At 44.4% G+C, this 15,780-nt stretch overlaps 1 protein-coding gene across 1 annotated transcript; it reads left to right on the plus strand.

Annotated features, from left to right (window-relative positions):
* The first annotated feature begins 879 nt into the window (after window positions 1–879).
* LOC148152867 (semaphorin-4E-like) lies at window positions 880–15,173 on the plus strand. Its single transcript, XM_088002860.1, has 15 exons — window positions 880–885; window positions 2,475–2,574; window positions 8,196–8,341; window positions 10,914–10,976; window positions 11,064–11,159; window positions 11,291–11,390; window positions 11,948–12,058; window positions 12,145–12,293; window positions 12,371–12,546; window positions 13,002–13,152; window positions 13,228–13,450; window positions 14,124–14,242; window positions 14,313–14,479; window positions 14,554–14,603; window positions 14,698–15,173. Exons 1-15 carry the CDS (start codon window positions 880–882, stop codon window positions 15,171–15,173), a joined length of 2,133 nt encoding a protein of 710 aa, XP_087858986.1.
* The last annotated feature ends 607 nt before the right edge of the window (window positions 15,174–15,780 follow it).

Below are 15,780 nucleotides of genomic sequence, written 5' to 3' on the forward strand. Positions count from 1 at the left end.
TGTAGACCGGTTGGGCGAACTCCCAGAACCCTCCAGGACCCTGCTGATGGTGTAGAGCCAGTCCAGTGTTACACGACCAGGACGAAAACCACAATGCTCTTCCTGAATCCGAGGTTCGACTATCCGACACCAGTCCTCTTCAGGACCCCTGAATAGACCTTACCAGGGAGGCTTAAGAGTGTGACCCCCCTGTAATTGGAGCACACTCTCCGGTCCCCCTTTTTAAACAGGGGGACCACCACCCCAGTCTGCCAATCAAGGGTGACTGCAACCGATGTCTATGCGATATTGCAGAGTCGCGTGAGCCAACACAACCCTACAACATCCAGAGCCTTAAGGAACTCCGGGGCATCCACCCCCAGGGCCCTGCCACCAAGGAGCTTTTTGACCACCTCGGCGACCTCGTCCCCAGAGATTGGAGAACCCAACCCAGAGTCCCCAGGCTCAGCTTCCTCAACAGAAGGCATGTTGATGGGATTGAGGAGGTCTTCGAAGTATTCCCACAACGTCCTGAGTCGAGGTCAGCACCACACAATCCCCACTATAAACAGTGTTGGTGCTGCACTGCTTCCCCCTCCTGAGACGGCAGATGGTGCACCAGAATCGCCTCGAAGCCGTGCGGAAGTCTTTCTCCATGGCCTCTCCAAACTCCTCTCACGCCTGAGTTTTTGCCTCAGCGACCACCCGAGCCGCATGCCGCTTCGCCCGCCGGTACCCATCAGCTGCTCTGGAGTCCCACAGGCCAAAAAGGCCCGATAGGACTCCTTCTTCAGCTTGACAGCATCCCTCACCGAAGGTGTCCACCAACGGTTTCGAGGGTTGCTGCCGCGACAGGCACCAACAACCTTGCGGCCGCAGCTCCGATTAGCCGCCTCGGCAATGGAGGTACGGAACATGGTCCATTCAGACTCAATGTCCCCCACCTCCCCCGGAACGTGTTCGAAGTTCCGCCGGAGATGAGAGTTGAAGCTCCGTCTCACAGGGGACTCCGCCAGACGTTCCCAGCTACCCTCTCGTTCACCGGGGTAAACCCCAACATACAGGCGCCAAGATGGGGGCAACAAGTATGCCCACTCCTGCCCGGCGCTTCTCACCGCGGGCAACTCCAGAGTGGAAGTACGTCCAGCCCCTCTCAAGGAGACTGGTTCCAGAACCAGAGCCATGCGTCGAGGTGAAGCCGACTATTTCTAACCAGAACCTCTCAGCCTCGCACACTAGCTCCGGCTCCTTCCCCACCAGAGAGGTGACGTTCCATGATTCTAAAAGCCAATTTGTTAAAATAACAACAATGAGCACTAATTAAGAAGAAACTACAAAAATATATTTATTTTGTGTTTAACATTAAAAAAAACCTTGTCTGCAATCTGTTTGAGACACAACTCCTCTGGTGGCAGTTTTAGCTTCACCTGGTTCAATTTCTGTAGATAAATAAATAAAAGCCTATAAAACACCTTTTGATATTCAAATATTAATCAGTTGAATAATATATGTAATGCCCAGATCAGCCCTAAATGGAATTGAAATTGAGCCCAGTAGAGCTGGGATTTTCACATAGTGATCTTCTAAGTATTTTTCATGGCTACAGATGCACCGTTTGCTGCAAATGATCGAGTATTCACTATGGAAATATCATTTTAGGTATTAAGATGCTAATATGCTAACAATCCCATAAAGAAGCAAACACTTTTTTATAATTATATGATGATTCTATGTGTATTTTATGTGCATCTGTGTATGTACATATAGATTAACTGATTTAATCTTGTAATAATCACCATATTTGTGTTTGTGTTGTATATATTTCCTACATTGTTTGTTTTGGAGCTAGCTTTATCACAGTATGAAATGGTAATTCCACTGCCACGTTGTCTGAACACCCAATTTGGAACCATTGCATATGGAAGGCCATGAAGGATACACCGGACCCATCCTTCAAATCTGGTGAAAGGACGCATGTGGAAAAGTCTTTGGAGTCTTTGAATTCAGACAGTCCGTGTTGCCACGCTATGATGCAATCGGCCTACAAACCCGGCCTTCAAAGGATGCAGCCCCTGCTTTTAAAAATAAACATGTTTTGGTTCCTCTGAGTTATCAGAAGGAAGTTGCCTCTACATAACCACCCAAACAGGTAAGCAATCAAAACTTTTTTATTTTACAAAATGAAATGTTCAAGAATGCCCTTCTTAGACATGCATGCCTTTTAAATAATATAATGCAGAGCTTCACTTACATGTTTTATTGTCAGGTGCATTACCTAAGTTGTAAATCATTTACCAATGCAAAAGATGATCATCAAAAGACCTGAGGAAAATGAGATGATTTCATGATTTATAAATCCATGATGTTTCTGAGACACTTCAGCTGAGACCTTCTAGCTATCAGAAGCTGTGATGTTCAACTATGAAACAGGACACGCTGCTGTTTCCATAACCGTTTTAGAAAACATCTCTGTTTTTCTTTCCTTCCTGTCTGAGGTTATGATGAAGAGCCAGGTAGCGCTCCTTTATGTCCTGATCATTATGAGTGAGGGATCAGCCCAAAGCCTGAAACCCCGCCAGAGCGTTTTCTTCTCAGGTGAGCGTTCCACCTGGACTCTTGTGGGAGGCGGATTGTCTCAAATGACCAAGGAAACAGAGTTAAAATCAACAGTCCAATTTATTAAAGCCAAATAAGTATTGACAATGTATAAAAACAACAGAGAAATAGTTGACCGTTTCAGCGCTGGACCACTGCCATGCGTCCTGAAGGAAGCAAACGCAGAGTGGCCCGAACAACAGGATTAAACTCCTTTTAGGCACCTAACTAAGTTATGCCCTAAAGAGGACGTTCCCCTGACAAGTCAGTTCCAGCATGATATGTGCAGGTGTGTGCATGTCTGCCTAGATAAAAACCAACTTTCAGATAAAATTATTATAGCACATCATATCAATAAAAGCGATATGATTAAAATAATAAACATTCAAACATGAAAACACAATCCTGACATGAGGCATCCCTGCAACAACAATTAAATGTCCAGACCCTTGCAGAAATATTCACACCAATAAACTTTTCCACATTTTGTCATGTTGTAAACACAAACTCAGGCATCCTGGAACGGGTGGAAATAATACTACTGTATCAATCAATCAAATTTTATTTGTATAGCACATTTCAGCAGCAAGGCATTTCAAAGTGCTTTACATAATTTTAAACAGTGAGAAAGAAAAAGAAAGTAATAAAAAGATAAAAAGAAAAGATAAAATCACAGCCTAACAGGACAAGGCCTCCAGCCTTGCAGCACCAGGCTCCGTCCGCCTGTTTCGCGAAAATTTTGCGCTAGGACTTTCGCTGTCCTACGCGGATTTTGTGCATTAATTGGTTACCTGTTAGTCTAGAATTTACAGGGTTTTATATACGCGCAATGACTCCCAGTCACTCGCAAATACATAGAAGGCATCAATTGCCATAAGCAACTGTAAACAGGTGGGTTTTAAGTTGAGATTTAAAGGCACCCAGTGTTTCAGCTGTTTTACAGTTTTCTGGAAGTTTGTTCCAAATCCGTGGTGCATAGAAACTGAATGCTGCTTCTCCTCGTTTGGTTCTGGTTCTGGGGATGCAGAGCAGACCAGAACCAGAAGATCTGAGGGGTCTAGATGGTTGGTACAGCAATAACAGATCTTTAAGGTATTGTGGTGCTAAACCGTTCAGTGGTTTATAAACTAACAACAGTATTTTAAAGTCTATTCTTTGAGCTACAGGGAGCCAGTGTAGGGACTTTAGAACTGGTGTTATGTGCTCTATCTTCCTGGTTCTAGTGAGAACGCGAGCAGCAGCGTTCTGGATCAGCTGCAGCTGTTTGATTGATTTATTAGTCAGACCTGTGAAGATGCTGTTGCAGTAATCAATACGGCTAAAGATAAACGCATGGATGAGTTTCTCTAGATCCTGCTGAGACATTAGTCCTCTAATCCTGGAGATGTTCTTCAGGTGATAGAAGGCCGACTTTGTGACTGTCTTTATGTGGCTCTGAAGATTCAGGTCAGAGTCCATCACTACTCCCAGGTTTCGGGCCTGATCCCTGGTTTTCAGTTGTAATAACTGAAGCTGAGCATTGACTCTAGTTCGCTCTTCTTTCGGTCCAAAGATAATAACTTCAGTTTTGTTTCTGTTCAGCTGGAGAAAGTTTTGGCCCATCCACACATTTATCTGATCTAAGCATCTGTTCAGTGATTGGATGGGTTCAGAGTCACCTGGTGACATCGTGATGTAGAGCTGTGTATCATCCGCATAGTTATGGTAGCTGATCCTATTTCCTGCTATAACCTGAGCCAGTGGGAGCATATAAATATTGAAAAGAAGGGGTCCTAGGATTGAGCCTTGGGGTACCCCACATGTGACCTTTGACCTCTCTGATGAGAAGTTTCCAATTGAAACAAAGAAATTCCTGTTCTTTATGTAAGATTCAAACCAGTTGAGCACTGGACCAGAGAGTCCGACCCAACTCTCCAGTCGATTCAGTAAAATGTCATGGTCAACAGTGTCGAAAGCTGCACTGAGGTCCAACAGAACCAGCACTGTGGTTCTCCCACAGTCTGTGTTTATATGGATGTCATTGAACACTTTTACAAGGGCCGTCTCCGTGCTGTGGTGAGCACGAAAACCAGACTGGAAGGAGTCAAAGCGATTCATTATTGTTAAGAAGTTATTTAATTGTTTAAAAACTGCTTTTTCAATAACTTTGCTGATGAATGGGAGGTTGGAGATCGGCCTGTAATTCTGCAGTAGTGATTTGTCTAGATTGTTCTTTTTTATCAGTGGTTTGATAACTGCTGTTTTCAAAGTCTGGGGGAAAACACCTGAAGACAACGATGTGTTTACTATATGGAGCAGATCATTAGCAACGACAGGCAGGACTTTCTTAAAGAAATGTGTGGGTAGGACATCCAGACAGCAGGAACTGGAGCTTAATTGACTTATAATTTCTTCTAGGGTTTTATAATGAAGTAGTTGAAATTGGGTCATTTTTACTGCCTTTGTTTTGTTTGGGCACAGCATTGGTACTGGCTTTGGAGTGGATGTGCAGATTAATCCTCTGATCTTTTGAATTTTCTCTGAAAAGAAACTGGAAAACTTGTTGCAGGCGGCATTAGATTGAAGTTCAGGTGGCAGCATCACAGGAGGATTTGTGAGCCTGTCAACAGTAGCAAATAAAGCTCGGGCGTTGTTAGTGTTTTTGTTTATGACATCTGCAAAGAAAGCCTCTCTTGCATGTTTTAGTGTGGAGTGATAGTTACGTAGTCTTTCCTTGTAGATGTCATAATAAACGTGTAGTTGAGTTTTACGCCATTTCCGTTTGGCTCTACGGCAGAGTTGTCTTGCAGACAGAACTGTTTGTGCATTTCTCCATGGAGATTTCTTCCTACCAGACACAACCTTCACTTTAATGGGTGCAATGTAATCAATGATATCTGAAAGTTTGCACTGAAAATCATCTACCAACTTATCTACGTTATTATAGTTTAAGGGCGAGGAAGCAGAGTAGATTTGATTAAATGTTTCTGCTGTGTTTTCTGTGAAAGTACGTTTTGTGATAGTAGCTGTTTGTCCAAGTGGGTTAATGGATAAAGAACATTCAAAGATAACAGCAAAGTGGTCCGACAGGGCGACATCAGTTACAGAGACATTGGAAATATTCACACCCTTACTGATAACCAGGTCCAGTGTGTGTCCATGAGTGTGTGTTGCTTGTTTGACATGTTGTGTTAAACCAAAACTCTCTAATATATCAAATAGCTTTTTTGCCCCTCGGTCTTGGGGGTTGTCAACATGAATGTTGAAATCACCGACAATTATCAAACAATCGTAGTCAATGCATATGAGAGATAGAAGTTCATTGAAGTCCATAAAGAAATTTTCCACATATGTTGGAGTTTTGTATAAGGTTAGTATCAAAGTTCTTTTGTGGCCTTTTACCTCAATTCCAAGATACTCAAAAGACATAAAATGACCCAGAGAGATTTTGCCACAGTTCATGGTATTTGTAAATATTGAAGCCACGCCTCCTCCTTTTTTATGTTTTCTATTCTCACTTAAAAAATTGTATGTAGGAGGCGCTGATTCAATTAGTATGATTGCTTCATTATTGTCATTCAGCCATGTTTCTGTCAGAAATAAAACATCAATATTATGCTCGGTGATGAAATCATTAATGAATAGAGCTTTAGCACAAAGAGATCTGGTGTTTAAAAGAGCCAGTTTAAGTGACTTGGAGGCTGAAAGTTCTTCAGTCTGAGGTTCCTGTATGCAGGGGATCAGTTTGAGGTTTGAATTAAGACCGCTGCTTTTTGTATTTCTGTTTTTTCTAACTTTTCTTCTAGTGATCCGGACAGGTAATGTCCTGCTATGAAATGTCGGGGGGCCAGACACATTCTGGTGGAAGACTGTTGTAAAAATAATATCTGGACCCCGGTCTCAGACCTCAGAAACGCAGAGTGCTGGATCCTCAGGGAGGTCAGAGGCAGGTGGCTTAGATGAAGTGAGGTCTGCTATGTTAGCGCTAAGGAGAGTCGTGCCGAGGCGAACCTGTTGATCTATTCCAGCCTGCTGAGAGGAGAAAGAGTCCGTCCGCCTTCCTTTCTGACCCGTGTCCTCCACCAGCATCTTCAGGCGGCTCAGGTGCAGCCCGACTCTCTTTAGTGATTGACTTCCTGGGAAACTTTGTTCTTGTGAGTGAATAAAGGAGCAGAGAGGAATGGGGGATGGAGGAGGGGAACCGGTCAATCTGTCACCAGTCGATGTTTTATCAGTTTGTATTGGAATAGTTTGTTCTTGATAAGCGGAGGGTTCCATCCTAGTCAGACATCCTTGAGCCAGTTCTTCTGAAGCGATGGTCACATTGCTGTTCTTGTTGATAAAATGAAAAATGTTTGCAGTGAGCAGCCTTATCCCATGTTTGTTAAGATTGCGTCCTCCTCTTCCAAAGAGGTGAAAGCGCTGCCAGTAGATCCAGAGGTTATCAATGAAGGTCACTGAGCTGGCTGAGCAGGTTTTAATCAGCCATTTGTTTATCATGCCCAGCCTGGAATGTTTTTCGTCTCCCCATTGAGGCGATGGAATTGGACCGCTGAGAAATAACTTCATTTTTAATTTTCCCATAGTGTCCAGAAGAATATTAAAGTCCTTTTTTAGAATCTCCGATTTTTGCTTTGCCAGATCGTTAGCTCCAACATGCACAACTAAAGTCTCCATGTTTGGCTGATCAGCGGTTAGAGAGTGCACTTTGCGAGTCAAATCAGATACAGTGTCACCAAGAAAAGAAACCACTCTGGTTTTCTTGGGATTGCAAACATGACTGATTCCATTTACTGTCTCATCTCCAACAATAAGCACTCTTTGCATACCTTTTGTTTTCCTGGTGTTCATTTTGTCCTTCGGAGCTTTGTAGGGTGGATGTGCTGGTCTCGCCTCATTGTTGATGTTTGAAGATGGGTTTTCACTCAGAGGCTCAGGCTGGAGTGCAGAAAATCTGTTTTTCAGTGGGATTCCCACGGAATCGGAATATTTTGAGGCTTGGGCTGGTCGCTTTGTCCTTGGGAGCGGGGTCGGTGGGGCCGTTTTTGTTCCAGCTGCTTGTTTGCAGTTCTTTGGCGGAGCAGGTGTTGAAGTTGAAGGTGGGTTTCGGCTCAGAGTTGGCCACGCTGTTTCGTCCAGGTGAGGTGTTCTCCCTGTTAGTCGTCTCATGGGATCTGCAGTGTGAGACTTTTGTTTTGGTTTGGCACCCTGAGCGATCCAGGGCAAGCTGGTTGGTGCAGGGTGTACGACCTCACCGCTGATTTGAGGAAGAGTTGTTTCATTTCCACAGGTAGCGTTGATCTCAAAGTTCACCTCCAGCCGTTGAATCTTCGTTTCTAAAAACTGAAGTCGTTGTAGAATACTGTTAATGTCCTTGGGGTCGGACGGGGGCATTTTGCCCTAGCTCAACTTGGAGATGAAGAAAAGTAAGGTAAAAATAAAAGTGAAAAAATATTTCCCAGTTCTTAAGTCTGAAGTAATCCAGTTATTATGTAAAAATTGTCATACTGTAGCATGAAGATGCTGTCTTCCCCCTCATGTCTCTCAATAAAATGCAGAGAACTGAATTAAATTCAGAGGTTTATGAAAATGCTCTGATTTCAAAAGTAACCTGAGGATGCCGGTTGGATTCCTTCCCTCAGATGTTAACCTGAAGCTGTTTAAGGAGCCTGACTTTGACGGTTTGAGCTCCATGCTGGTCAGGGAAGACATCGGTCTGCTCTTCATCGGAGCCAGAGGAAAGGTCATCACGCTCAGTTTGGATAACATCACTGAGAAGACCGGCGAGGTAGGAACTGGGTCTGGGTGGTGAAACTTCAATGAAAGTACGCAAAATGCAAGAGGAGACTGGTGCGCCGTTTTTGGAGTTACACAGTCAATAACTAACAGTAAGAATTTGGGTTATTTTGCCTGTCATGGCAGGGAAAAATGGGCATCATCATCATGTGCATTGACCACAGCCTATCGGTGCCAATCTTTTCCTCATCTCCTCCAATTATCAAGCATTGTGCCCTTGATAAGGTCCAGCATCCAGTCTTCACCCGCTCCTCAGCCAAGCTTCGACCATTCTTTTCTGCTACCATGTCCGAATTCGATTCTGACGATTTCATCTTGGAGGTTCTTGGTCCCTCTCCTCCTCCCCCACCTTACAGGAGCACTCGTTTGGCAGTCTGTCCTGATCAACCCTGTCCCTCTTCCGTTCTACGATCGGCAGGTATTTCCGACCTGGACGCTCCTCAGCTGGGCAACGTTGCCGCCCTTCTCCCCATTCAGGACTTGTCCCCGTCTCCTCTTTTGCCTCCTGCTTCATTGGCATCTGGAAAGTGCTCCAAAAAAATCCTCCGATCCTCCTGCCAAACGCCTGCTTCCTGCTCCTCCGGTCCGACATCAACTTCTGGCCCATCAACCCATGGATTCGCCGTGGAAGAAGAGTTCAGGTCAAGCCCCCATTTGTACTAACTTTAAAGAAAGCTCCTGTTCGTTTCCATTTTGTAATTTTCTTCATGTCTGCAGCCTGTTCAAGGAAGCACAGCCCAAGTCAGTCTGACCTCGCCGTCCACCCTGCAAGAGCTGCCCCAGATCCAGGACTTGATTTTCCGTTTCCTGGCCTCCCCATTATCATCCCAGAATTAGCTTTTCTCCGCAGGCACCATCGAGATCATTCCTTTGTCAGCTTCCTGCTTACAGGGCTGTCTCACGGTTTCAACATGGGTGTCCCCTCCCCACCTCTGTCGCCCCAGTGTGCCCCAATCTCCAGTCTGTACTCCGCAAGCTGGAGGTTGTGACTGGGTTACTTCAGTGGGAAGTTTCCCAGAGTTATATGATTAGTCCTTTTACATTTTCTCCCTTGTCCCTCTTCCAGCCTGTTAGGCATCCTTATGCTCAAGTACTCTGGAAAGAAATGCCTCATCCTTGGCTTGTCAGCCCATCATTCCAGTCCACATTCGACTATTAACTCTCTCGTTCCCAGACCTCCCTTTCTCATTGTACTGTGCTTCCATCAATCATGCCATTTCCCTCATAAAAGTCACGGGTCGAGGTGCTTGGCTCGCCACGGCCAGTATTACCGATGCCTTTAAGGTCTTGCCTGCACACTCTTCTCAGTGGGACTTGCTGGGAGCAAAATGGAATAACTGTTTTACTTCACAGTCAGGCTCACCTTCCTCTCCTCTTCACTAAACTCTCCAAAGCCCTCTGTTGGATTCTGCTCAACATCTCTAACCTACCCTTAGTCCTGCACCTGCTCGACGACTTCCTCCTCAATCATCCCCCTGCTGCTTCCCCTGGAGCATTCTTTAGGTATTCTCCAATAATTGTTTCATCATGTTGGGGTTCCTTTGTCCAAGGAGAAAACTGTCGGCCCATCGGATTTTCTAGGCTTCACTCAAGACTCTGAGTCCCTGGTAGCCTCACTTCTGGCTGAAAAGCTGTCCCACGTCCATGAACTCTCTGTCTCATATCTCTTCCTTGTCATGAATTGTGGTTTTGAGGGAAAGCAACCCGATTTGAATCCAAGTTGAGGTAAAATAAGGTTAGCTCCAGGTCCGTTTAGTAAACAGGATCTGACAACAAGGGTTGAGCACAGGAATCAGACACCACCATGTCTGTCAATCAAGGCCTTGCAGTCTCACGATCTTTTCCTCGCTTCACAGACTCTCCCAGTCCATTTCTCGTCTTCGACCTAAGCACGCAGTTTATACCTAATCCTTGCCTCAGCAGGTCTGGCCAATCTCACTCTTCGATCAACCTCTGTAGTTTTATTCACTTCTTAGAGTGAATATACCTTAAAGTAAAGTTTTATTCTTAGAGAATAAAACTTAAAATCTATAAATATTTATTTCTAAATAAACAAATGTTTATTTATTTCTAAATAAATAATTCTTTATTTATCCATCCATCCATTTTCTAACACCTTGTCCCTGGTGGGTCAGGAGGAGCTGCTGCCTCTCCAGCTGACGTTCCAGGCCTGGACAGGCTGCCAGTCTGTCACAGGGCAACATTTATTTATTTATAATTAAATAAAAATAAATTCTCTAATCTTCATACACAGCGGGTCATTCTTTCTGTCAGAGGTTTCCATTGCCCCGTTTCTCTGCTGGGTCTGAGTGCCAAGGACTTTCATTTGACAATTAAAACCTTTTAGTACCTATTATTTCTCTCTCTGTGTGTGAATCTCTCCAGGTTGAATTTATCTTTCTTCTTACTGCAGACTAAATAACCCAAATTATTGCTGTTAAATTGTATATCTTTGCAAAATAAGCCCCTTAGGATAGATATTCCTCTTTTTATATTCAAAGTTCATAAAGGAATTCAAACATATCCCGATAAACATGTTGACTTCCTGGTTTGTTTTCTGTCAGATTAACTGGACGGTGACCTCTAAAGAAAAAGCCCAGTGTAAGGTGAAAGGCAAGAGCATCGAGGTACACTACAGCACATTAAAATAAGGAAATGTCATATGTTCTCCCTTATCTTAAAATAGTCTGTAGAAATAGCTGTTCTTCTAACAGGAATGTGACAACTACATCATAATGATGCACACTCTGAATGATGGCAGAATTCTGGTTTGTGGAACCAAGGCATTCGAACCTACCTGCACACACCTGGTACGTTCCTCCCATACCTAAGGCTGGAGTCGTTGTCCTGTAGTTCCAGAACCATCGGCTGGGCATTTGCTGTGTAGGAGGAATTAGAAGTATAATTTCTAAATTCTTATAAATATTGAATATTTTTTCAGATGTTTGAAGAAGGAAATGTGACTATGGAAGACAGTTTCCAGAGTGGCAGGGGGAAAGTTCCCTTTGACCCCAACCAAAACTTTGCCTCCATGATGAATGGTTGGTACAACGATTTTTATCCCCATGCTTAAATACGGTAGCAGAAAGGTGAGAATCAGAGAGGAAATCTCTGCCAACTAATATTGATGCTCATCACTAGGTTGCTCAAAAGTTTGGTTTGTTTGACAGTTCGGTGTGAAAATTAGTCGCATCAGCTGATGGTCATAAAAAATGTGGCAATTTTGGTCTGCAGTCCAACCGAGTTTACCAGGCTATCGGGTGGGAAAACAGCCTTACTGTGTCCAACTTCTCCAGTGATGGAGACTCCTTGTTCGCCAAGACAGGAAGTCTTTTGTCTTCAGGAGGTCATGACAGCATAATGCTGGATTTATGCAAAGGTTTTCGCTTTTAGGGTTTTAGACTTTAATCATCCGATAATCAGCCTGTTTCAGTTTAATTCCTTTTGCCTCTTGCTCACATTTTGAAGCTCTACTTAAACATGGCTCACTCTATCCAGAACAAGATTTGTGATTTCAGTGGATCCCACTCATACTGAAGGAATATTTTTGTAATGATTTGCTTCAGGAATCGTGAAACCTTTCCTCTGTTTGCAACAGGAGACACGTTATATACTGCTGGTTCTATAAACTTCCGGGGAACAGTAATGTCTTTCCAAAGACATGGGAAGAATTACATGAGGACTGAACCAACATGGTCTTGGCTCAATGGTGAGGTAGCTGCTTGACCCAGTTAAAGCTTCTTTAACTTTGAAATCTTTGTGTCAAAGCTAACAATACATTTTAAATGATATCAGGACCCAACATGATTTCCATAAACTTCGCTGAAATCAGCAAACATTCAAACAACAACGAGGACGACAACGTGTTCTTGTTCCTCACAGAGCTCGTCACCGAGGATCAACGCAGCCACTTGCGGCTGTCAAGAGTTGCACGAGTGTGTAAAGTACGTCTCTAAATGTTAAACTTCCCTTAAAACACCACATGAGTCAGTATTAAAGTCTGACATTTGTGCCGATTCAGAGCGACGTGGGAGGTTTGAGAACTTTGCAGAGAAAGTGGACTTCTTTCCTGAAAGCCCGTCTGGACTGCCCGTTTGGAGACGAAGGTTCACAATCTCTGGTGCAGGACGTCTTTTTTCTACAAGATGAAAACAACTTGAAGGACAGTGTCTTCTACGCAACATTCACCTCAAACTTGTAAGTCATGTCTCCTCATGTTTCAATGTTGATAGTATTCAGACTTTAGCCTCTTAATCTCCAGCTTTATGATTTTACTGTTTAAAATAAATGAACTTCTGTTATTCAGCTGCCATAATGTTACTGTAAAGAGATTCCTGCATTTAGGTTTCCTTTCATATATGTTTTTACCAGGTTTTTATTAAACGTCATATGTTCAGAAACACACTATCTACTTATTTGATACATAAGTTGTGTGAAAGAACTAAGTAAAACCCTTGAGCCATTTTCTAAACTTACGTATATCACACCTGCAAGTGAGAAATGGAGAAAATGAACACAGAACTGGCAGGAGGTCAGGGTAGCTTCTGTATAAACTGAGTAGCCTAAACCCCACTATTTCTGATGTGGCAGTCTCCCTTGTGTCCAGGGTTAATATTGTTTCTGAGCTGGTAGTAACAGGACCTCCTTTGCAGGAAGCCGTCCAGGTCCTGCAGTCAGTTCGCTGTCTGCGCCTACAAGCTGTCAGACATCCAGCAAGTTTTCAGAGGGAACTTTCTGACCTTGAGTGATTCTGGCTGCTGGACGAGGTACACAGGATCAGTGCCTACCCCCTACCCTGGTTCGGTAAGCACCAAACAAAAGTAAAATAAAAGCAATAGAAATGATCCACCTCATGTGATCTCTGATCTGTATTATCAGTGTATCAATGATGAAATGCGAGCCAAAGGTGTGAAGACCTCTCATGACCTCCCAGACACAACCCTGGACTTTGTGAAGAACCACCCTCTGATGGAGAAAGCGGTGAGCCCGATCACTGGGAGGCCCCTGCTGGTCCGGTCTACAGCCCAGTTCTCCAGAATCGTTGTTGACAAAGTAACCTCTCTGGATGGACAGCAGCACATCATCATGCTTATTGGCAACAGTAAGTAACTGGATCATACATGATGACTTAACACATCTTGGCGTTGTTGGCAGGATCAGACTGGACAATGGCTGTATTGGCCAATGAACAGGCAAAACCTACATGCAGTTTCACTGTGAATGTAAGAGAAAGTTCTGGAGTGCAGTTTATAACATTACACAGTAAAATAAACTTGGCAGCAGACTCGCTGTGAACACCAAGAAAACAAAAGATATCATCATTGACTTCAGGAAGCAAAGCACCGACCCAGCCCCTCCTTACATCAACAGCAAGAGTGTGGAAAGTGTCCACACCATCAGGCTTCCTGATGTCCTCGCCTCCGCTGATATCTGGCCTGAAAACATTACAGCAGTCATCAAGAAGACCCAGCAGTGGCTACGCTTCCTGAGGGTCCTGAGGAAGCTGCTGTTGACTTTCTATTGCTCATCCATCGAGAGCCAGCTGGCATACTGCATCACACTATGATATGCAAGCTGCACTGTTGCAGGCAGGGTGAGGCGGTAGAGGGTTGTAAAGGCAGCTCAAAGAATTGTTTGCTGCCCTTTTCCCTCTCCGATGGATATTTACATCTGCTGTAGAGCTATGCCTGCACCGAGACAATTAAAACTCTAAATTAAATATTGAGTTTTAATTTTAAAACTCAATATTTAGATAAACTTGTTTGGTCCTCTAGACTCTGGTTGGCTGCAGAAGGTGGTGTGGTCTGAAAATGATGGAGGGCGAATCATTGAGGAGTTGCAGCTGTTTCAGGATCCTCAGCCCATTCGCTTCCTTCAGCTCTCCTCTAGAAGCGTAGGTTACAGCAACATGTCTGTAGACTAAATGGACCTGGAGCTAACCTTTGAACTCTGATGATCTGCAGGGTCAGCTGTACAGCGCAACTAGAACTGCTGTTGCTCAGCTCAGTGTGAGGGACTGCAGCCGCTACACATCCTGTGATGACTGCCTTATAGCCAGAGATCCATACTGCGGCTGGGACCATCTCAGAGGCCTGTGTGCTGCTGTTGCTGGTGCTTCAAACTCCTCCATGTACGTCGCACTAACTAAGACATGTTCGCTGTGTGCTGCCTTTATAATCAGAGGATTTCATTTATTTGTGGCAGGATCCAGAACCTCATTGATGGTGATGTTGAAATTTGCCCAAGCTTTAAATGCAAGTATTCGCCACATAAAGCTCTTGACACACATTTACCTTAGCGAGGAGAGTAGTAGGATAATTTTTATGGCTGTTTTGGCTTCTCCTACAGTGTCAAAGCAGATTACTGACATCCACCTCACAGTTGACGTCGCACAGTTCCTCCCCTGCTCCCCTGATACCAATCTCCCCGTCAGCTGGAGGTTCTCTGGTAGCATCCTTGAGCCCGGTCCCCGACACATTCTGCTCAGCCAGGGACTCGTTTTAACACCTTCCTCCACTGATGAAGGCCTTTACACCTGTGAGACAGTGGAAGTAGTTAAAGGCAGAGAGCACAGGAAGGTGGTGATCCAGTACAACGTTAAGATGGATGTTTCAGAGGGTGGGGTAAACTGGATTCAGGCTATAGTTACCTACATTTTAGCTTCTGTTTGTGTGGTGTGTGTAGTGCTCATCATCTATGTATGCTGGAAGCAGAAAACTCAAAAAGGTGCTGGCAGTATTAAGATTGGCATTGATCAGAGTGACACTGAGGAAGCCCTAGCAATCAAATTGGACGGGACGGATGCCAAAACATTAAATTTGTAGTTTGATAATAGAACAAGGCACTTCTGTTTAACTTTGTGGAGCATTGCATGCAACTCAATACAAAAATAAATGACCAGAATGAATAATGTGTGGTTATCAACGCTTGTAACTATTGCTGAAACTATTCATTGAATTAATTGATTATTTAAATATCATCACTTGATTTATTAATGGATTTATTTTTAACTGGAATATGCAGACTCTAAAAACCATCCATCCATCCATCCATCCATCCATCCTCCCTCCCTCTTACCCACGGTCGGGTCGCGGGGGCAGCAGCTTCAGAATGGAGGCCCAGACTTCCCTCTCCCAGCCACTTCTTCCAGCTCCTCCAGATGAACCCCAAGGCGTTCCCAGGCCAGCCGAGAGACATCGTCCCTCCAGCGTGTCCTGGGTCTTCCTCGGGGCCTCCTCCCGGTGGGACGTGCCTGGAACACCTCACCAGGGAGGCATCCTTACCAGATGCCCGAGCCTCAACTGGCTCCTCTCGACGCGGAGGAGCAGCGGCTCTACTCTGAGTCGCTCCCGGATGGCCGAGCTTCTCACCCTTTTTTTAAGGGAGAGCCCAGCCACCTTGCGGAGGAAACCCATTTCGGCCGCTTGTATC

The sequence above is a fragment of the Poecilia mexicana genome, unplaced genomic scaffold (assembly GCF_051168715.1).
Source record: "Poecilia mexicana isolate PSO_F unplaced genomic scaffold, ASM5116871v1 scaffold_22, whole genome shotgun sequence".
In the NCBI taxonomy this organism is placed as follows: domain Eukaryota; kingdom Metazoa; phylum Chordata; class Actinopteri; order Cyprinodontiformes; family Poeciliidae; genus Poecilia; species Poecilia mexicana.

Excerpts from the sequence above, each read along its gene's own strand:
- LOC148152867 (XM_088002860.1), top strand. Across the intron at positions 2,575-8,195 it reads CCAGAGCGTTTTCTTCTCAG|ATGTTAACCTGAAGCTGTTT; the intron begins GTGAGCGTTCCA and ends TCCTTCCCTCAG. Across the intron at positions 12,059-12,144 it reads AACATGGTCTTGGCTCAATG|GACCCAACATGATTTCCATA; the intron begins GTGAGGTAGCTG and ends AAATGATATCAG.